At 40.5% G+C, this 22,102-nt stretch overlaps 8 protein-coding genes across 9 annotated transcripts; 5 read left to right on the forward strand and 3 right to left on the reverse strand.

The window, feature by feature from the left end:
• The first annotated feature begins 4,377 nt into the window (after positions 1 to 4,377).
• On the forward strand, positions 4,378 to 5,989 carry LOC132784973 (V-type proton ATPase 21 kDa proteolipid subunit c''-like). 2 transcript variants are annotated; one of them, XM_060790910.1, is made up of 3 exons: positions 4,378 to 4,488; positions 4,551 to 5,239; positions 5,305 to 5,989. In XM_060790910.1, exon 2 carries the CDS (start codon positions 4,579 to 4,581, stop codon positions 5,215 to 5,217), a length of 639 nt encoding a protein of 212 aa, XP_060646893.1. In that variant the 5' UTR covers positions 4,378 to 4,488; positions 4,551 to 4,578; the 3' UTR covers positions 5,218 to 5,239; positions 5,305 to 5,989. The 2 variants fall into 2 exon arrangements, with proteins under 2 accessions (XP_060646893.1, XP_060646892.1); XM_060790909.1 differs by having other exon boundaries at positions 5,296 to 5,983.
• Positions 5,990 to 6,235: 246 nt separating this feature from the next.
• On the forward strand, positions 6,236 to 7,197 carry LOC132784972 (small ribosomal subunit protein uS7B). Its single transcript, XM_060790908.1, has 2 exons — positions 6,236 to 6,874; positions 6,932 to 7,197. Exons 1-2 carry the CDS (start codon positions 6,326 to 6,328, stop codon positions 7,097 to 7,099), a joined length of 717 nt encoding a protein of 238 aa, XP_060646891.1. The 5' UTR covers positions 6,236 to 6,325; the 3' UTR covers positions 7,100 to 7,197.
• A 375-nt stretch (positions 7,198 to 7,572) lies between these two features.
• LOC132785197 (V-type proton ATPase 21 kDa proteolipid subunit c''-like) lies at positions 7,573 to 8,115 on the forward strand. The gene has a single exon (XM_060791189.1). The coding sequence runs from the start codon at positions 7,573 to 7,575 to the stop codon at positions 8,113 to 8,115; it is 543 nt and encodes a 180-aa protein (XP_060647172.1).
• On the reverse strand, positions 8,108 to 9,065 carry LOC132784971 (RRP15-like protein). The gene has a single exon (XM_060790907.1). It carries the CDS (start codon positions 8,990 to 8,992, stop codon positions 8,174 to 8,176), a length of 819 nt encoding a protein of 272 aa, XP_060646890.1. The 5' UTR covers positions 8,993 to 9,065; the 3' UTR covers positions 8,108 to 8,173.
• A 166-nt stretch (positions 9,066 to 9,231) lies between these two features.
• LOC132786379 (uncharacterized) lies at positions 9,232 to 11,008 on the reverse strand. Its single transcript, XM_060792893.1, is given in 7 exon segments — positions 9,232 to 9,370; positions 9,435 to 9,890; positions 9,943 to 10,098; positions 10,159 to 10,299; positions 10,352 to 10,588; positions 10,641 to 10,739; positions 10,741 to 11,008. Coding segments are annotated over 7 exon segments (1,335 nt in total). The 5' UTR covers positions 10,858 to 11,008; the 3' UTR covers positions 9,232 to 9,241.
• Positions 11,009 to 11,064: 56 nt separating this feature from the next.
• Positions 11,065 to 12,449, forward strand: LOC132786382 (RNA transcription, translation and transport factor protein). Its single transcript, XM_060792895.1, has 3 exons — positions 11,065 to 11,223; positions 11,278 to 11,610; positions 11,662 to 12,449. The coding sequence occupies exons 1-3, from the start codon at positions 11,163 to 11,165 to the stop codon at positions 12,015 to 12,017; spliced, it is 750 nt and encodes a 249-aa protein (XP_060648878.1). The 5' UTR covers positions 11,065 to 11,162; the 3' UTR covers positions 12,018 to 12,449.
• Positions 12,052 to 12,696, reverse strand: LOC132786383 (uncharacterized). The gene is made up of 2 exons (XM_060792896.1): positions 12,269 to 12,696; positions 12,052 to 12,214 (listed from the first exon to the last, which is right to left on the reverse strand). Exons 1-2 carry the CDS (start codon positions 12,441 to 12,443, stop codon positions 12,090 to 12,092), a joined length of 300 nt encoding a protein of 99 aa, XP_060648879.1. The 5' UTR covers positions 12,444 to 12,696; the 3' UTR covers positions 12,052 to 12,089.
• A 3,747-nt stretch (positions 12,697 to 16,443) lies between these two features.
• LOC132786377 (putative uncharacterized protein DDB_G0271606) lies at positions 16,444 to 22,076 on the forward strand. The gene is given in 6 exon segments (XM_060792891.1): positions 16,444 to 16,604; positions 18,153 to 18,886; positions 18,889 to 20,228; positions 20,841 to 21,353; positions 21,425 to 21,544; positions 21,605 to 22,076. Coding segments are annotated over 5 exon segments (2,667 nt in total). The 5' UTR covers positions 16,444 to 16,604; positions 18,153 to 18,201; the 3' UTR covers positions 21,614 to 22,076.
• The last annotated feature ends 26 nt before the right edge of the window (positions 22,077 to 22,102 follow it).

Here is a 22,102-nt window from a genome sequence, read left to right on the forward strand (position 1 = left end):
TTACCTACATTTTAGAGAGGGAAGAGTTCAATTCATCTAGTTAAGCACTAGGTAGAGTATGAAACATATTTTTAAAGTATTAAAAATCTAAAACAGAAACGTGTGGTATTATTATTGAAATATTCGGTATAATATATAATATATCGAAAACATACTTAAATATCACAAATTTATATACCAAAAAATATACCGAGCGCTGAATTTTTTATATCAATATACTACTACATTCAAAATATACCATAGTTATATTATTCAATACATACACATACTGAAAAAATACTTAAATATACCAGAGCGAAAAAATACTTACATATTATAAAATTAATTACTGAAAAAAACTGAAATATTCTAAAGGCTACATTTGATATATCAATATAATATTACATTTAAAATATACCATCGATTACAAAATATACCATATTCCGGAAAAATGTTTGAATATACCAAATTGTACCAAAAAGCTGAAATATGCCGAGGGCTACGTTTGGTATATCAATATACTATTAAAATATACCATATATATATATTATTATAGATTACCCATATACCGAAGACATTCTTAAATATGCCAAATTAATATACCAAAAAACTGAAATATGTCGAAGGCTACATTTGGTATATCAATATACTATCACATTCGAAATGCAACTTAAGTCCAGATAAAATGATTTCTTTAAATAACTTCTACAATGAACGCAACCAAATTTCCAGAAATCGCAAAGAATGTAGTTATATAACAAATTTTAGAAATCTAGAATACAAAACAAATTGGCATTAATGTAAAATAATGTATATTACTTCGGTCTATTTTTAGCTCTCTCTTTTACAATCCGAGCTGGCTTTTATTTGATTGTCTCTATATATAGATTGTATATTATATTATTTAAATGGCACTTTATGTGTGCTTACCACACAGACCACGTGTGAAAATCGAGTAAACAGTGCGAGAAAAACACGAAAAACAAAAGCTTGTGGAGAATGTGAAAAATCAACGCCAGTTAAATTTGATTTAAATGGCAATTTCATTTGCATAAGTTGTGCGAAGCGAAGGGCGTTATTACATTACATTAATGCCAGCTGGCCACTTGGCTTGGCTTAAATAAAATCAATTTAAATTGTCGGCCCCCAATCGTGGCGGGTCAAGTTATCCAAAATGCCAAAACCAATTCATTGACTTGGCTTCGCTTCGCTTTAAGACAAATCTGCAAGACCAACACACACACACACACACACCTAGATAGATACGGCAGGTTGTTGACGTACTTAAAGCCGCTGGTGAGCTGCTTTATGATAAGCCCAAGGATCCAAGGGCCAAGTGGCCGTTTGATCTGTTTGCCCCTTTTCGATTTGCAGCCGTTGGGCCAAATCGGCCTAAATGTCTAACGTAACAGGAAATAAATTCTCAACAGCCTTTTGTGCCAAGCTCTTCTCTATCAACCTTACCTTTCTCTCTCACTCTCTAGCTCTCTCTCTCTCTCTTTCTTTCTGTTTCTCTGATGCTTCACCTGTAAGCTTTCATTTCACCTGCCAACTGCCAACTGGCAACAGCCACCTGTCACGCCCACTCTGCACTGTATAGTATTTACTGAACTTGTGCTTGACCAAAGACTGGCAAAATGTTTGCTTAAATGCGGTCACCTGACCGGGCTTATTGCAGTTGCTGCGCACACTGCCAAAGGGTATTTTAATTACAGAACATATTTTAAATAGTTTTTCAACATTTTGGTATACATAAGTAATTTAAAATGCTCATTTTATAGGAACTTTTCTTTTCAACTTTTAAGGTTGTGGAATGTAAAAAAACTATAGCATACTTTTAAGGGCATGCTTATAGAAAAGTAAATAGGATTATATTACATTGCGTATTTAAATATGTCATTTAAATATAATCTTACTGTACTGACAAAACAATAAAATAATTAACCTAAAATAATAAAATAATTAAATTAAAGGCGCTTCCTTTTTAAGTTCAGTGTTTAAAAAAACTGTAGCATACTTTTAGGTGCAAATTTAGAGTATATATCTATTTAGTTAGTTTAAGCATCTCACAAACATTATAAATAGCATAGTTTGTACTTTAAAGTAAGCGCATTTCCACTTCGCATATGCTGCAATTGATAGACTTATTCTTTTTGCGTAGTTTATTTTCATATACTTCAAGTTGGGAGCAAGAGTTGTTGCTCTGCTGCTCCTGCTGTTGCTGTTGCTGCTGTTGCCGTTGCTTTGTTGTTGTGCATTGTAGTGTTCATGTCTGAGGCAACTCTGCTTCAAATGCAACATTTCACCGGAAAGCAGCGGAAGGGCTTTTATATGCCAGGCTACTTCCGGTCTATAGAAATCTAAAGCATTTACTAGAGTTCTTCTTCTTGTTGCTCTTGTTGCTCTTGTTGCTCTTGTTGTTGTTGTACTTGCCTCAAGTGGCTGGTTGGTTGGTTGGTTGGTTGGTTGCTTGACTCAAGGGCTGGTTGACTGACTGCCAAGCAGTTAACAATAGCTGCGCCTATGCATATGCTATATATTTTTTTGCAAAGCGCAGTCAAGCGCTAACAAAGTGTTGCATACTTCCAGGCAGCGCCCTTAAACTTGGCATATTCACTTTAATAAATAACCCCCAGGCCAATGAGTGTATCATCTCAAAACTCTTTGAAAATCGAGCAACTCTTTTTTGCAAAATAATTTCAAAGGCAATTTGTATAGTTGCTTAGTTGAAGAGTGCCTTGAGGAAGTGTTTGATTTATTTTGAGTTGAACTAATATTTAAAGATGCCACAAGAAGTGAAATACAATAAGTTTGAGGAGAAGAAAAGAAGAAAAGTAGCTTTCCAAGCTACTTTTGTTTTTTGGAACAAGAATTGAACGGCGAAATTTACATTGATCAATTAATAACGAAAGATGAAAAGCCCAAACCAATTTATAGGTCTCGACTGCGTTAGAATTACGGAATCAAAGCGGGATCTAAAAGAAGAATTGCCTGAGTGTATTAAGTAAAATACTTTATAAGGAATTGCAATCTATAACCTATTTTCAGACTTTCCAAATCTAGAAAGTTTTGGAGCAAGTTACCCAGACCGTTGAGGCGATCGCAAAGCTACAAGACAACGCCACAAAGGAGTTCACAAAAAGCAAGTGAACTGAACAAAGTACAAACAAAACAACACGTAACTGAGCAAATGAAAATTTATACTTTAAATAGAAGAAAGCCAAAATAACGTTGGGAGCAAGCTCCTAACCCAATGGCATTTGCTTAGCTGTAACACGGACTAAACACGGCGGAGATAAAGCACAAAATAAAAAAAAAACAGTAAGTAAGTCAAGGGGAAAAGACGCAGGTTAATGGATTTCTCTTGTGATATTTGACTTGAGTGAGAAAAGCTGACCCAACCCAATTTTCGGACCAGGTCTATATAAATATATTCTCACTGTATTTTTAACCTTTATGCGAGAAGTCTTTATTTTATTTTCACTCTTTGCTACCTACTGCAAAAAGAAAACAACTTTACATTTATTATCAAGATGTATGCGATGGGCTATATGAAGAGGAGGGGGTGAGAAAAAAAAGGGGGCAACGACTCGTTTGGAGGGACAACAAACAACACATTACGTTTAATTGAATGTTGCGGTTGTCGCTTGTCGTCGACACGACAACGACACACAATGCTAAAGAGCGAGGGAGTTGTAGTTGCAGAGAAAGACAGAGAGAGAGAGAGAGGGACAGACCTTGGCCAAGGCTAAGGGCTTTGGGCCGTGTGCTTTTGTGTTTGCCGGGCACGCGCCTAAGAAGAACAAAAATTATAATGTAGTGTAAATATTTAATGATGATGTGACTTTAGATTATGTTGCCGTCACGTGGTCGCTGTTAAACGTGCTCGCCTCCCAGCTTGGCCAATTCAATGAACTGTAAATGTCGCCTGTGGCATTTCGCTCTTTCACGTGTCTGTCGTCCGATGCAACCGAAAATGAAAGCATTGACGTAATAACTTATTTTGTGTATGGGCGTAAATCATTCGAGCTGCAGACAGCGATAATAAAAACGAAATCTAATTTATATCCGTAACTTTACTGTGCCCATAAAACCGGAAGCAGTGCATAATTTAGACGAAAGTTTTGCATTTCAAATAAGAACGTGGGCGCGCCATTTGCACGTTAGCACCATCTGTGGCAAGCACTGACAAACCACAGTGCATAACTTAGTCGCATGTGTCGCATTTCAAATACGAAAATATGCGCGCGCTTGCACGCTGGCGCCATCTGTACGCAGCACCAATAACTGACAAGCCACGTAGCAAGCAGCTTTCCGGTGATAGCACTAACGATTAAACATACTCGAATTTTGACATTTGTTCACATATCGAATGCGCAATCGAATAGCGTGATTTACTCGATACCATATGATAGAGAAAATGTACGTCATGTGATTGTGGATTCTTTTTTTTCGCACGAAGCAGTCACCTGTCGGCCGAGAAAAATACAATTACGCCTGCAATTTGTGGTAAATAGCACTTGAAATTTTCACAAAATTCACAATTTTTACAAACGCTTTTAATCCAATAGTCAGCCAGACAAAAGAAACGAGTGCAAGATGGCGCCTAAAATACGCACAGTCGTAACACAAACATTTCTGTGGCTCTTCCTCGCTGCAGCCACCATACTGATCCTTTACTTTGTTATGACTGGCAAGGGCGAACGCGTAAGTGTCGGCTGGTTCCTCTCTTCATCGAGCCCCTACATGTGGGCCTGCCTCGGCATCGGACTCTCTGTCTCGCTGTCCGTTGTGGGCGCTGCCCTTGGCATTCACACTACAGGCACCAGTATCGTGGGCGGTGGCGTTAAGGCGCCACGCATTAAGACAAAGAATTTGATCTCGGTCATTTTCTGCGAAGCTGTCGCCATCTATGGCCTGATCACTGCAATTGTGCTCTCCGGTCAGTTGGAGCAATTCAAAATGGCGTCAGCGCTCGCTAATGTGAATGTGCTGAATCAAAATTGGTTCTCGGGCTACTTGATCTTCGGCGCTGGCCTTGCCGTTGGCCTGGTTAACTTGTTCTGCGGTATTGCCGTCGGCATTGTGGGCTCCGGTGCCGCACTCTCAGATGCCGCGAACGCTGCGCTCTTCGTCAAGATTCTGATTGTGGAGATCTTTGGTTCGGCTATTGGTCTCTTTGGTCTGATTGTGGGCATCTACATGACGTCGAAGGCAAAGATGGGTGATAAGGATTAAGAAATGCAGTTTGCAACGCAAAGTGAGTAACGACGCTGTTTGTTTAATCAATTCAATACGTAACAACAATTAATTTAGCCTTTGCAGTATGTGTGTCACGCGCCTCATCCAAATACAGCAAAAACAACAACAATAATCAGTCATCAAGCCATTCCGACAAAAAAAAAATAAACACAACAAAATCGGTGTTATCAATTTTGGAAATTAGAACTCGTTTTATGCAGTTACAGTTTTTCTTCCGCTCGCCCGCTACGATCAGGATTTAACATGGGACTTTAGTTACTTATTAAGTTAAAAAGTACATAATTTTTACGCCTCGCGCATTTCGTCAATTAATTGTTCAGCATCATTTTAAATTGTTCGCTTAATGTGCGTCGTGTAAAAATTGCTTCGATTTGTTTTCGTTTTCTTTTTATATTTAATTTAAGTGAAAGACAAGTGTGTGTGTGTTAATTATCGATGTTGTAGTTATTGTAGTTGTTAAATATTATTTGTTTATTTTTGGCACTTGTATTTCTACAACAAAAAAATGTATTATATTAACTACAAACTACAAATAAATCTAAAAACAAAGAAAAATATTGTATACTTAATGCTGAAATTATAAAAGCTACCATTATTATTATTATTACATACCTACATATAATAGCAAGTATTCCATATTAAACAATAATAAATACATATGTTTTGTTTAACAAACCCTTAAACGTCTATGTGAATTATGATGCATAGGCGCTATACTCCATTTGTAACAATCAAAGAACTAGTTAAATATAATTAATAAAAACAAAACCATGCGCAAAATCTTCAATTTATTAATGTTAAACATGAAAACAGCTGCTGGGTAGAAATTAATTCGAATTTAATAAAAATTTCCCTTGGTCTGAACCAATTTGAATATAATGGAGAATAGGTGGTAACGCCAACAAATAAGTGAGTCAGGTGGCAACATCGATCAAGTGTAGCCAGCTGGCAGAGCTGCCACACTGCTGTCACTCAAAAGCGACGTTACACATAAAAAGCCAAACTAGGATCCCATTTTGTCTCTTGCCTTAAAGGTGAACAGTTGTTGCAGGTTGCGAAAGTGAAATAGAAGAAGAAAAACAAGATGTCGGACTTCGGTGAATCGCCACATGACGATAACAATAATTTCGAAGGAGAGCCGCAGCAAGCAGCTCAAGCTGCCGATGTATGGATCGAGGATGAGGATTCGGCCACTTTAAATGGTCCCATGATAGTGGCCAATGAGTGGCCAGAAATTAAACTATTTGGTCGCTGGAGCTGCGAGGACATTTCGATTAGTGATATTTCTTTGCAAGATTATATTGCTGTCAAGGAAAAATTCGCACGTTATTTGCCGCATTCGGCTGGACGTTATGCCGCAAAGCGTTTTCGCAAAGCCCAATGTCCGATTGTGGAGCGTTTGACATGCGGCTTGATGATGAAAGGACGCAGCAATGGCAAGAAACTATTGGCCTGTCGCATTGTAAAGCATGCATTTGAAATTATTCATTTGCTTACCTCGGAGAATCCGCTGCAGGTGACGGTGAATGCGATTGTGAATGCCGGACCCCGTGAGGACTCCACACGCATTGGACGCGCTGGAACTGTGCGTCGCCAGGCTGTCGATGTGTCGCCCTTGCGTCGCGTTAATCAGGTAGCACATTCATTTATTATTATTGAATTCGTTTATTTACCCATGTCCATTACTTAGGCTATTTGGCTGATTTGCTCGGGCACTCGCGAGGCTGCTTTCCGCAATATTAAAACAATTGCCGAGTGTCTGGCGGATGAGATTATCAACGCAGCCAAGGGATCCTCCAATTCGTACGCCATCAAGAAGAAGGACGAACTGGAGCGCGTGGCCAAATCAAACCGTTAAAACGATCGCATAATTGTAAATTGCAATTGCGCGATGCGTTAACAGAGCCTAATAAATATTGTCAATATGAAACAAAATGGCAGGTCTAAAACTAAATTCTTTTGTTTTAATTTACATTCAGCACACAGATATATTTTGGATATATGTGTAATGAAACGGGAGATATGAACTTTAATTACGCATATTTATGGCAAATTGGCGTTAGTCGCACCATATAAGATGGCGGCAAAAGTGTGTACACTCCTAACGCATATTTCAAATGGAAATGAAACTTAATTATGTACACACTTAACGGTTTAGTATGGTCACACAAAAAATATGTTTAAATTCAAATTGAAATGCGCAGAGCAGGCAATCATTTGTTAACATTATTCATTTTATTGTCTAAAACGAAAATGGGTTATTCAAAAATAATTTTCATATTTTTGGCTATAGTTGCGTTGGCATGGTCTGTCTACGTGCTCAGCCAGGTGATGACGGGCCGGGGAGAACGCACCGGATTTGGGTGGTTTCTCTACACCACAAGTCCGCAACTCTGGGCAGGAATTGGCGTGGGATTAGCGGTATCCCTCTCTGTAGTCGGCGCTGCCATGGGCATCTATACCACGGGCGCCAGCATTATGGGTGGCGGCGTCCGCTCGCCACGCATCAAGACCAAGAATCTGATATCAATTATTTTCTGTGAGGCAGTCGCAATCTACGGATTGATCAGTTCCATTGTATTCTCGGGAAAAGTGCAGACGTATGTGATGCATCAGGCTATCAACAATCATGAGCAGATGAACAAAAACATGTTCTCAGGTTTTGCCACATTTGGAGCCGGCCTAACTGTGGGACTTGTTAATCTTAGCTGTGGCATTTGTGTGGGCATCGTAGGATCGGGAGCAGCACTCTCGGATGCAGCCAATGCGGCGCTGTTTGTCAAGATACTTATTGTAGAGATCTTTGGCTCGGCCATTGGACTCTTTGGTTTGATTGTGGGTATTTACATGATGGCCGATGCGGAAATGGAGTAATTATTATTTATTAATAAAAAAGATACAAAACTAACTAGCTTTATTTAATCTTAATGTATTATTCATCGTCGCTGTCATCACTGTTGTTGTCCGCCTCCTCTGGCTCATCGTCGTCCTCCTCGTCCCAGTGCTTGATCTTCTTGTTGGTCATAAAGTCCTCACGCAGCACATTCCATTCCTTTTTCTTCTTGTTTGTCGATGGCTTTTCATCATCGGATGGCTCTTCATCATCCTGTTCATCATCGGAATCCGTTTCCTGCTCCTCTTTCTTGACGGGATTGTCTATCAGAGCGGACTTGGCACGTTTACCACTCATCAGCACATCGAGAAACTTGCGTTTATCAATGTTGTTGAGAACAGCATCCTGACGACTGTCCAAAGGACCCGCTTCCACCAGCTGCTGCTTAATGTCCTTCTGCTGAATGCGTACTGCATTGAAGAACTGCACCGTGCCACGTGTAGCAACTTTGCGCAGATTACGCTCTCGCTCCAGATCACGAAAATTTGGCTTCACTCGCAACTGCAGCGGCACATTTTTGCGTTGTTGTTTTGTCAGTTCGGCATTTAACGTAGATTCATCTGGCTTCACATCCTTTGACTTATCCTGCTCCTCCTCCTTCACTTCAGCGCCATCAATCTCAAAGTCATAGTCCTTTTTGGCCTTCTTTTCGGTTTGCGCATTGGTGGGTTTCAGTTTCTTGGCGCGCGACAAAACGGGCTTCTGGGCTGCCGATTTAGTTGTCTCCAACACTTTGAGCATCGAGTTTGCCCAACCCGTGTTACCTTCGTCACCGCTCGCCACACTTGCCTCCGCATCAGAGCTATCTGAGGCTGCTGGCAGCGCCTTTTTAGCACGCTTAGCTTTTAGTTGTGCCATTTTATTTGATTGCAAATTCAAAATAAACAAGTGCACTTACGTTTAGCACGTGTGCGTGAAAACAACAACGACGAGCGGTCAGCTGTTAGCGGCTTAACAGTGTTGGGTAGCGTCAAAAAAACCAGCGCTGCTATTAACAGCAGTAGATGACTGTTATGAATAGCAGAAGTCGGCGGCTATATTGTTTAGTGCAAATCGTTGAATTCAAAATAAAAAACGTTTAAAAATAAAACTAATATATAGCGAAGTTTATTTAACAATAAGCTGCTGTAAGCTATCCAAAGCAGTAGCAAATTCCTTTAAATTGCTGGGAGTTTGAAGGCCAGTCGTCGAGTTATTCAGTTGGCAAATAAAGATTTCAATAAATTCTTGAGTTAACTGTTGAATAAAAAGATTATTTTCCAACATATTTAACTAATATATTAACAAACTTATAACTCACCTGTACAATGGGTTTCGCCTTTTCGTGCACTACAATGCACTCTAAAAGCACAGCCACAAACTTGGTAAGAAATTCACGTAAATGAACATTTAATGCCTGCAGTGGAATGGGAAATATGCACACCAGATAGCAACGCTGCATGGCCAACAGCAACTTCGTGCAGACACTAACGCTTCGCAATAGTTTCTCCGATTCCAGGACAAGCATTTGCAGTATGGCTTTGGCCCAACGATAATTGGTGCACACATTAATTGAGGCACACACTTCGCGACACGCTGCCAACTGTTCCGGTTGAGAAAAATCACTACTCAAGACTTCTTTGACCTCTGCGCGATTGATGGTGAAGTAATAGCCCAGCTGTGTAATAAATTCCAACAGACTAATGGACATTTCGGGTCTTGATGCCATCGTAACATTGTGTATAAGTCTCTCCAGCATGTCATCACATTGATTCCACTACATAAACAAATTTTAATTAAATATAATAATGTTAAGTTCACATACTTACCGTATACGAATCGAGCATAGTAAAGTGATCCAAACACTGGCAGAGACACTTCCAAACTGATGTTGTGACGTCCACAGCATCCATGGTATAAGCATCGCGAAAGAGATTCTCGTAGATGACGCCTTGTACGTTCAGCTCTTGGATATCAGAAGCATCCTAGAAGGGCAAGGCTCGGATCAACACATCATTTAAAGTGTAAACGAAAACCAATCTTACACCGCTGCTCAGCATTCTAGCGAAGATTCGCACGCCAAGGTGTTTGTACTCTGGCAGATGACATTCGCGTACATTTAGTCCAACAGCCAAGCTGAATGTTAGCAGTTTCTTGGTCATTTTTACTTCATTGGCGCAGCAGTGCTGCAATCAAATAACGTTTAATGAAGTCAATATCAAAGAGAACCTTTCTTACCTCCAGATATCTTTCATAGCCATGCACAGCTCCCAGTTCTCGCTTCCAGCAGTCTTTGTGTAGCTTTTGCTCGTAGTACGTGAAGATGGCAGCTTCTTCGCCAAGCTGACAGCAAGTTTCTAGCTTCTTTAGCAGCCGATCGACAGTTTGCAACAAATTTGTGGCGTCAACATCTAGTTTATAAATCGTCGACGATGCGCTCAACTCACACAACAACAACACAAGCAGCTGCCGCAACTGAAAGGCAATTTATTATATTCTTATTTGAACAAGAACTAAAGCCACAAACCTCTTTATAAAATGCCTTGTTTGTAAAGATGTCCTCGTGTTTGTGTATCAAATCAAACAATCGCGGAAGTTCCTGGCGCAGCAGTAAGTGATATGTTTTTTAAGTGTTCCGGCAGCAGCTGTACTTCATCTAGATTTTCCTTAAGTGCTGGGAGCATACAAAGTTGCACTTGGTTAACAATTATTGCCAATTGTTCTTCACTTAACTCGGTTTCCATTATGTTTAATCAAAATAAACTTCTATTTCAAAACAAATTGCCGCTACTATCAACAACAGTCAGATGTTTGTTAGGGTGACCGTTCACGGTTGCGGTTATCCATTAAAATGGATGTGTGACCAGCATATATACTAGAAGCAATATCTTTTGAAAATAAAATACTGCATTTTGAACTTAAACAGACGGCAACACTGTGTCAAACTCGTTTTTTTATTTACGCACCCAGTGGACAGCTGGTGGAATCAATCAATTTGTGTTTTGTATATCTCTGTAAATAGTGTATTAAAAGCCACAGTTACAATAAAATGCTTAAGCAAAAACTCGCGGCCTTGGGTCATCCATCGCCCAACGATGTGGCCTTGAGCAGTAAGCAATGAATATTTTCGCAATATCAAGATTAATTAAACCGGCTTTCTACAGACCGCAAGGAATTCGCAAGCACAATTCTCTGGCTGGAAGATCAAAAGATTCGCCTCTATACAATTGAGGACCGCGATAAATTGCGCAATCTACAGGATATGAAGTTGTGGGAAGAAGCTTACCTCAAATATTGCAGTGACTTAAGTATGCCCGCATTGGATACACAATTGGAGCAGCTAACTTGGATTATTGGACATGCAATACGTCTAGAATATCTCGATGATCCAGAGCAATATGGGTCAATACAGGCTGAAGACATTGGCGGGCCCAAAAGGAATGGCACTGCAACAGTGCCACAAAAAGTGCAAACCATATTCGATGGCAAGATAAATGGTAAGCCATCAAAAGTTACAAATGAATTGAAATAAAATGTTGTGTTCTTAGTTGACGACAAGGAATTCATTGCGGCTGTACGTCAGCTCGCCACCAAGCTGCAGGTGCCCCATCACCCCAATCATTTGCTACAACTGGAGGCGATCTCTCGCATTGTTCACGAACGTCTCAGTGTAACGGCCAAGGATCGAAAACCAATAACCGGCACACCATTTCCTTTTGACAAGGGCAACGATGTTGTGGCTGGCACTGATCCAAAACTGGACTATCCGATGCGTATTTTGCGTCTGCTGCAAATCCAAAATCTGCGACAGCTGCAAACACAGATAAACGAAACCATTGTTGCCGTTCAGAGTCTGACGGCGAATCCCAAGACTGACACCAAGCTGGGCAAGGTGGGACGCTAAACAACTCGAGCAAGATGAAAAAATCGCAACACAATTGTAATGAACAAACTAAATTTACTTAAAAACGATAAATTAACTGCCGCGTCTAAAAAACGGATGATTTCCATCAGGTTTCGTTGGTTGTTTCTCGATTGGTGCAACTTTTGCTTTCAGGAAACTCGCATCTGCCAAACGCGCTACTCCCAAAAAACCAGCAACTGTTGAAGAAAAATGTTTATTTTACGATTCTTTCAATGTTTATTTATTCTTACCTGCTGCCAAACTCTTCATTGTGTAATTCTCCCAAGGCGCTTGGCGGCGTTTCGCTTGGGCTAAGACAAAAGCTCCAATGCCAATCATACCGAAGCCACTAATAAGGCGGCAGGCAACACAGTCTGCAGCCTCTGACACATTGTCACGATACCATGCAGATAATTTGCCAATCATTGTTTAGCTTAGTTAAAAAGTTTTGTGTTTTTGTTTTGTTTGGTTTTTGATGGTGTAATTTCTACTTGATCAAAAGTAACTGAAATGATTGAAGGAGCAAAGTTTACATAAGCTCGCTGAGGTGCTTTGAAGTTAAGGCCGCGTTATTATGAAATGCGGTAACAGCTTATGTTACGATTCTCAACAAGTGCCTATATAGATTTTAACGAAATATTAATGTAACGTCGATCAAACCGCTCATTGAGAGGTGCTCAGCTGTGTTGGTGTAAATCGATAATAGCTGAAACGATAGTTTCAAAATAACATCCCTACTGTATAAAGTTTACAGTGAGCTTAGCAGCAAATGTAAACATATTGCTATGACTAGTGAGTAGTCGACGGACCGCCACTTATAAAAAACCCATTATGATACCGGGAAGTCAAATATAGCTCTGTTGGCTGGCCTCAGTAATTTTATAAATGCTAATATTTAATGTATTTAAATATAAAAAAAAACTGTGTACTTGAATTAAAAACATACCCTATAGCCATACCAATTGGTACATTTTGCAAAGTGAAAAGGTACATTCTGACAATTTAGCTTGCAGCCACACTTCAATGCAGATGTTACAGAATACAGTTTAATGACAGCTAATATAAAAAGTTTTAAAACTCGTAAATATTTAATTTGTTTAATAATAATAATTCATATAATTCTGCTTGCAATAAATCATCGATTTAGGCCATGAAAAAATCGATGCTTAAAAAATGTCAATAACATCGATTCATCGATAGTGGCATCGATGATTCTCCACCTCTATGAAACAAACGGAGAGCAAAATACAAACACGAGTGGAAAGAAATCTGTAATTTAAATGTTTCAAGTGGTTTATTAACGCTAACTCAAATTGAAAAAAGTGTAAGTTACAATGCCAATTGGAATAGGCTAAGTCTTCAACGTTTGCATTATGTAAAAGCAATGGGAAATACAAGAGAAAATCTATGCCGAAAAAATGAAAGAAAAATTGCCGACGCGACAACGCTACACACACTTGCATAGCGCACACACTCGACTCTCACACATACACGTATACAACACTAGCTTGCAAATGGCGGATGATGGTTCCAACAGCAAAAAACTGCATACACATGTATGACGTGTGTATGTATGTGTGTGGTTTAAGGCAGAAATACTGTTCGGTGATTTCAATGTGAAAATGTTGTAAAAATTGTTGACGTTGCAAGAAGTTGGTTGGAAGAGCAAATCAAAAAAAAAGAAGCAACGGTAATTGCATAAAGTAAAATCAGGTCTGTTTCTTCAACCTTTCAATGCGAATGTGTATGCGTGTGTGTATGTATGTATGTGTTCAATGCAGTGCATTTGTTGTTTTTGCGCGACAACAACAAGACGGTGACAGCGGCAGCGACGCCCTTTTGTCTTGAGCTTTGCGTACGTCGCCCTTTTGCATGGGATCTCTGCGCCGACCTCGCCCCCGCCCCCCATTATATGTATATCTGTGCGTGTGAGTGTGTATGTGTTGGTGGTTGGCTGTGCTCCACATCCATCAGACAGACGAAAGACGAAGACAAACAGCCGCACACAGCATAGAGAGAAAATCGGGTTTAGGTCACTTGGCAGGCATGTATGCTTTGCTTTGCATCGCAGTATTTTCAAATGCGTCTTTTTCTTGTTGCCAGTCTCGCCAATTAGGTGCTTAATAAGCCACGTTGAATATTTTTGCTGGCTCACACACTTTCACTATATAGTAGTTGCAAATGATTATAATGCCATTCAACTGCAAACAACAAAATTATCGTATATTTTTTGTCATTATTTTTTTTTTTCTTATTTTTTTGCACTCGACTTATTTGATTTGCCAAGAACTTGTGTATGATTGCCCCCGGTCATTTATCTCGGCTGTCCCATCTCGTACGCTCTCTCTACATCTCCCCCCTCTTATTCCCTAGTTTGCTCTGCCTGCCTTTGTTGCGATTTTATCAAACAAGAAATAAACATAATTGATGTGCTGGCCTCTATTTGTTGCGCTCCTCGCACACACTTGTCTGTCTGACTGCGTGTGTGTGCTCTGCTTTTGTGTCGAGCATTTCTTTTGACATTTACACATTGCTGGCAGAGCAGAGCAGACATACGCCCTCCCTCTTCTGCGGCTCGCTCGCTCCACCCCACTCACACAGTCTCTCAGTTTATGCGCTTATCACATGGAGCAAAGCGTAGGTGCGAGCGAGACAAGTTGATGGGAGAGTGCATTCTGTTTGCATAGGCAGACAGCAAACAAAAGCAGCATATAAATAATGAATGTAGTTTTCATTCATGCGATAAGTGCTAAAGTCACTATATTCACTCTATTGATGATAATGCCAAACGGCGGCTCGTGCACGTCAGCAATCAATAATCATTAATAGAAATCAAACATTGTTTTCAATTGCTGATATATCTGTGTGTGTGTTTGTGTGTGTATTTTTAGTGGGAAATATTGAGTGAGTCATTGAAAAAGCGACATTCCTTAAGCCAAATAGCTCGACTCAACGCACCCAAACTAAGCAGAAAGAAAAATAAACTAAGTAAATAAAAAAGACTTGATGCTTCTCACACTCACTCTCTCCTCTCTCAAATCACACGCTCTCTTTATTTGGAGCGCACTTGAAACAAAAAAAAAAACATTGCATGTTGCATAAACATAAATAAAAAAAATGAGAACTTTCTAAAATTAACACTTGCCTCGGCCTGACTATCAATAAAAATAGCAGAAGCAAAAAAATTGCATTTATGAATAAAAACATCAAAAAGAACGACGACGACAACAAATGGCAACGAAGACAAACCGCAAATACAAAAACAACAAATACAGCAGCATTGAGTGAGCTTGTGTGTGTTTAAGTGAGAGAGCGAGAAGCATTTGCAAAAAAAAAAAGAGTGTGAGTGAGAAATTCCATATGGGCAAAATGCGGCTGCTTTTCCAACTAATTGAACAAGAGCAACAAAAAAAATTGGGGCAAATTTGCAGTTGACGCTGCATGTAACCAGGGCAGCAGTAAATTTAGCAAACGACTCAGCCATAAACATAATTATTTGGGCACACTCACATACACAGTTATTTCTATGCATGTGTTTGGTTAGTGTAGTTGGAATTTGATGATAATAATGTTTATTATTGTGTTAGCAACTAGTTTTTTTTTTCGACTTTCTCACATACATACGATACATACACAAGCACACACACTCGCGCACATTCCGCAGCGCCGCTCTTCCGGTTGATGACCTTTACCGGCTTTTATTTGTAGTTGGCTACGGCTTTGCTGGACGCTCAGTTCGCCGCTCAGAGATGCCGCCGCCTTTGCTTTGTTTGGCACCATTGACTGTCTTATATATTTAGCACAGAGCCGTTAAATGTATGTTTACACGCCCAAAAACCATCATGAAGATGTTCCAGCCTGCTGTGACGTCACACACTTACTGCCCAAAAGTATTATGAGTTTCCAATGAAAAATCGTTATCAACGACTCTTGACATAATGTTGAAGTCATCAAAATTAGCTAGAATTTTTTAAGTGCTCAATTGATAATAATATTGACACAGCGACCGCAAGCAAGAAGATAACGAGACAGAGAGAAAGTAAAAATAGACAGCAATTTATTAGATGCCAATGTATATAACTATTGTATAAAGATATTAAGTTCAGCTTCTCAAATTCCTTAGAATATCTGAGTCAGTCCAGCTAAGCAGTTAAAAAAGCCAGTTGCTGAGCTCAGCGGCAAAAGACCGAGAGAGCAACAACCTTGAATTTAATTTGCAATTTGTGAATTCTTCAACGAGCGCCAACGCCGCGAAGAAGAAGCACAGCTTATACGGAGCCTACTTGAAATTTCAAGTTCTAACCGAGCGACGTCACACACGTCGGGAGAGAGTAAAAATGAACGCAAAGAGAGCAAGAGAGAGAGTGAGCGAGCGCCGAATTGAGCTGAGCTTTGCCGTCAGAGCAGCGTCAGTTTCGTTGCCGTTGACGTCGTCGCTGTATCGTTGCTTGGCCGTCGCCACCTAGTGTCATTCGAGTTTTGTCCAGTTAGCGCTCCGCACAAAGTGAAGGAGACGTTGTGAAGCGCTGTTTGGCAACGAAGAAGCAGACACAGCAGAAGCAGCCGAAGATCCAAAAAAATTTAGTAGTGAGTTGAGTTGAGTGAGTGCTTTGCAATATTTGCATACGTGTGCGTCAGAAAGTGAGATATTTATTTGCTGTCTTATTTGGGAATTTCCTGTTATATTTGCAATTCATTTTTGGTGTTTCTTTTTCTATGTGGGCAGTTTGTGCCTTTTTTATGGTATCCGCTTCAAGTTTAACCAAGTTCTCATGCATATGTAACTTTCTTCGCTGTGAATTGCAAATGACAGAGACAAACAAGTTGTTTGCTCTCCCTTTTTTCAACTTGTTCGTTTTCTTTGTGCGAATTTCTTATGGTGTCTATATTAGCTTACAATGTTTTTTGCCGCAACTTGCGCGAACATTTTTCACCTGAACAGAGCTAAGCAAACGGACTTTTTGCATCTACCTAATTACATTTATATTTTGTTGGAAATAGTCACGACTAGAAGTTAAAAAAAAGCCAGCTGATTTTGTACTCTCTACAGGTATTTCAAAAGCAATCGATAACTAAGCTTATCAACCACACTTATCGATCCTTGTTTGTAATCTTGCAACACTGATCTCTGCTGCAATGCGTGTGTATGTGCATGTTTGTTACAAAGTGGTTTAAAGTGCAACTGCTATCGGAATTACGAAACGAGAGTATCATAAATAATACCGATATCAACAAGTACATTTATATTTACAACACGTCGTCAAACAACAATGCCGATAACAAATGTTGTATATATTATTTTAGTGCCATTCACCGGCCGGCAAACTGATAAGCACGTACCAAACACATACACATTCACGCACGCTCACATTTGTGTGTATTTGTGCTCGTGAAATATTTGGATTGAATGACAATTATAATTACGTTTGATTGTTAATGTCGTTGATCTTGCTTTATGCCTCTAATGTGAACTGTTATTCGTTATGGTTGTTGTTTCTTTTTTTTTTTGCTCTGAAACAACGTCAACAGATTCTAACTAATTGCAAAGAAACACGTCATCGGTAATACCGAAAATATAGAAAACAAAAAACTGCTTGCTGATAATGTGAACAAAGAAGTAGAAATTTGTAGCGCACACTTTGTCTAAACATTTCGCTGTGATGGAAGCTTGTTTAAAAAACTTTCCATGCCAGAGAATGCAATCAAGACACTCGACGTTTGTTGATTCACTTATCGTATAATCGAAGAGGGTAAAATTACAACGATCTCTAGCCAGTGCTCAGAGTTAAGCAGAATATTATATTATGCTTGCATAAATAAATTTCTTTATAAGCAATTATTTATAAAATATGATTAAATAGAAATGGTTCAAGGCCTGCACTCTTATCTATATTCTATATATATATTTGTTTGGAGTATCTCAAAGTTCTATTTACAATTATAAATTTAGCTTCATTAAGTTGCTTGAGACACATAGAACGTGCATTGTGCACAAAGCTTTTCGAAGACACCAACTAATTGTAGCCCTTATTTATATTTTGGCACCATTTCAAAATTCTTGAGATACCAATTGTAAATTCATACAAGTTTATTAATTATAAATGCTAATTTTTGATTCTTTTTGATTTCTTGCAGTAACCCGCACCCCACAGCAAACTAAGAGGAATCATCACCATATGCAAATATGGATTTCCACATACTGATTGTCATTGGTTGTGTGTTCACGGCATCTCTGTTGTCCTTTCTGTTCATCAACAAGATCTTTCGGCGTAAGACCTTCGAGGAGGTTGTAGCCGAGAAGCGCGCACTCAGCGCCAATTTGTATGCTCAGAATAAATCTGGTGGCAATGCAGCCTCCCAGCGGAAGCCCAAGAAGAAGGAGCTGAAGCGGGAGAAGAAGCAGCGTCAGCGTGAACAGCAAAAGGATAATGCCAGTAGCAACAACGAGCAGGACGAACAGGAAGACTTCTCTGATGGACATTCCGAAGAGCAGAATTTGGAAGAGGAACCCGGTTTGTCCAAGCAGCATGTAGAATTCGATCCGGACCCAGAAGTGTTGAACGAGCAGCGTCGCACTAGCGTCAATGCTGAGAAGGAGAACCAAGCCAACAATAATAACATCAACAACAACACCAAGAAGGGCAAGAAGGACAAACGCAATGGAGCTGGACCCAAGGCAGCTGCAGCTACGGCTGCTGTCGGCATTCTGGTCAACAAGAATGAAGCGATCAATGTTAAGCAGTCGCCAGTTGAGGAAACGCCCGTGTTGAACAACTTTGAGGCACGTCCACCCAAGGATGTCGTCGAGCTGAAGAAGCAGGAGCAAAAGGAACGCAAGGAGGAGAACACCAAGCAGCAGGCTCAAAAAGAAGAATGGCGGCGCTGCTGCCAAAAAAGGAGAAACCAACCGCTGCTGCCGTGGCCCTCATCAATGCTGCCATTGAACAGCCTGTTGAGGTGCCACATGTGCCCAAGCAGCAGCAGGTGCTCAAGCAACAGCAGCAAATCGGTTCACCCAAATTGCAGAACAATGTGAACAAGAACAAGCAACAGGTCAACAAGAAACAGCAGAAGGAAACAACTCTCGCAGCCAAGGATCTTGTCCAGGCCCTCGACAAGCTCGCCGAGCATCAGACCATTGGCGTCTCGGCTCTGATGAATGTCTTCTCGCGTGCCGAACTCAATCGCTCCGAGATACAAATACTCATTGATTATCTGTTGAACAAACAGCAAGATATGCCCGCTAATCATGGCGATTGGTCCGATGACATCTGCCAGAAACTAAAGCGTCAACTCGAGGAGAAGGAGAAACAACTGGCTGAGGAACAGGAGGCCTCCATTGGCATCCAGGCTAAATTGCGTGAGCTGCGCCAAGAGGTGAATACCGAGCGTGCTCAAATGCATGGACGCAGCCAGGCCTACAACGACAAATTGGCCTCATTGAATCAGGATCTGGCCAATGCCAATGACAAATTGACCGCATTGGGTCAGGATCTGGCTGCTGCCAATAAGGAGCGTAATGAGTTGCAGGCCAAATTATTGCACGAGAAACAGGCCAGCTCGCAAGATCTGTTGCTACAGTTGCAGCGTCTGCAGCAGGATCTGGTGCACAAGGAGAAGGTCATTGCGGAAATGACGAGCTTTTTGAACGCCGAGTCACAACAAAAGAACGAGCTGATTCAACAGCAGACAAAGCAACTGCTCGCACTGGAGCAGCAGCGCGATGAGCTCGAGGCTCGCCTCAATAACAGTGTCTTTGAGCTGGAGCAGCGCAAGCAGCTCGAAACCCAGAACACTGAACTCCAGCTGGAGCTGCGCAATCTGAACAATGCTCTTGAGACGGCTAAGGCCGAACTGTTGCAATCCCAGGCCGACCTGCAACGCGTCTGCAGCACAGAATTGCCCGAGTTGCGTCAACAGACGGCCGCTCTGGAGGCCAGCAATGTCACACTCAACCAGCAGTTGAGCCAGGCCAACAGTCATGCAGTCCAGGCGAATGCCCAGCAATCGGAGCAGGCCCAAGCACAGTCCGAGGCTCTCACTGCACTCCAAGCCGAGCTGCGTGCCCTCAACGATGTCCAGGCCACACAGAAACAGCAGAACAGCACGCTGCAGTCGCAGCTTGTGGAGGCACAACAGCGTGCCGAGCAGCTGCAGGGCAAGGAGAAACAGTTGCAGCAGGAGCTGCAAGAGCAGCGCGAGAAGAATAATGTAAGTAAATTTCAAAATTAACTAATATAGAAAGTAATTTAAATTTGCGCGGTCGCGAATTTCCCGAAAGTACCATTTAGGGATCAAATACAAACAATGTGGCAACTTTGCGGGAATATCGAAAAAGATCGATATTTATGTTATCGAAACGCTTCCGATTGGAATTTGAATTTAAGCTACAATCAATTTACAATGATAATTTTTAACATTCTTCTTCTGTGTTCTTTATTTTTGGTTTGTCCATGTCTTGTCCAATTAATCCGAACTTCCTTTTCGCTTGACTAATTTGCCACGTTGTGTTTGTTGTGTTTCGTCAGGACGTTCGTCTGAAAAATTGGAAGTTGATTGAAGCGTTGCAAAATGCCGAAGCAAACGCTAGAGCAACAATAATAACAACATCAACAGCAAAGACGAAAACAAATACAGCGCTAAGCGTAGGCGTAAGTGCACGACAAGATTAACACGCTCCCCGCCCCGCTCCGCTTATTGTTTATTGTTTATTTACGTTTACGTTTTTTGTATTATAATTTTAATGCTGCAGTCGAAATAAATCAAATGTGAAATTCAATGATCAATAGTAATGTGAGCGTGTATATATGTTTGAAATTGCAGCAACAACACAAGCAGCTGCAGGAGCAACAACAATTGCAACAGCAGCAGCAGCAGCAACAACAAAAGTCCGCAGCTGCTGCCAATGGCGCTTTGAGCGGTGGCAACTCGGCAAAGGGTGAACAGCAACGCATTCGCGAGCTGTACCAGCGTTTGTATCCGGATGCAGTTAAGGCGCATGCGGGCAACGCACTCAGCGCCTCCTTTGACGAGTGGCTGGAGCAGGTGCTGGCCACACACCTGAAGCAGCAGCAACAGAAGCAGCTGCTACTCGCAGCCCAGAGCAGTAGTAATAAGTCCACACAATCAACAAACAATGGCAGCAGCAACAGTAGCAGCAGCAGCAGCAGCGAACACAACAGCAACAATAATACCCACAACAATATTAGTAGCAATAATAGTAATTCGAATAGCAAATCCCTCTTCGTTAGTGCTGCCGAGCAGCAAGAGCTGCAAACACAGAACCTAAAGCTGCGCAAGCGCAACGACGAACTCACGCAGCTGGTCACAAAGACGGTAAGAAGAGAAAGTCCCCCCCATCTTTTGTTATTTCATTAATTGACCATTCTTCTTCTTTTGATCTGCAGAGCAACACTCTGATTGACTTGGAGCAGCGAGCACGCGAGCAAGACGATCACTGGCGTGGCATTGTTAGCCAAAAGGAGCAGCTCATCTCGAAGCTGCAGCATGCCTCAAATGGCGAGCAAGTGAGTATATCACTTAACAATCAAAAATAGAATATCTTAACTAATTACTTTTTGTTTTAGGACATTTAATGTCGCCGCAGTTGGGAGTTTGTTGCCCCCTATAAATAAATAAATTCAGCAGAACCACAACGACGATTTATATGGACAACAATCAGAGCGTTTGTCGAACTTCCACAAAAAAAAAAAAATAAGAAAGCAGCAACTCAACAACAACAATTCTAACAATCTATTAAGTTTAAAGTTTAATATTACAATTACAAAATACTTGAAGAAGCAACACTAAAACACACATAAAAAGAAGCATAAGAAAGAAAATGGAACAAAAAGAGAAAATATAATAACGAGCCCAACAACAGCAACATTTAACATTTTAAAGTAGTAAAAAAAAAGAAAAACAAAAAAAGAAAATATGATGAAATTAAGTAATGCTTTAATGAATTATATATACATAAACTAAACAAGCAAGTAAGAAGAAAAACAAAACAAACAAAAAAAAAAAAACATAAAATAATACAAAAAGAAAAAAAAACTTGTGCAATGTTGAACATCTAAATGTGA

Source organism: Drosophila nasuta, chromosome 2R (genome assembly GCF_023558535.2).
Source record: "Drosophila nasuta strain 15112-1781.00 chromosome 2R, ASM2355853v1, whole genome shotgun sequence".
Lineage (NCBI taxonomy): Eukaryota > Metazoa > Arthropoda > Insecta > Diptera > Drosophilidae > Drosophila > Drosophila nasuta.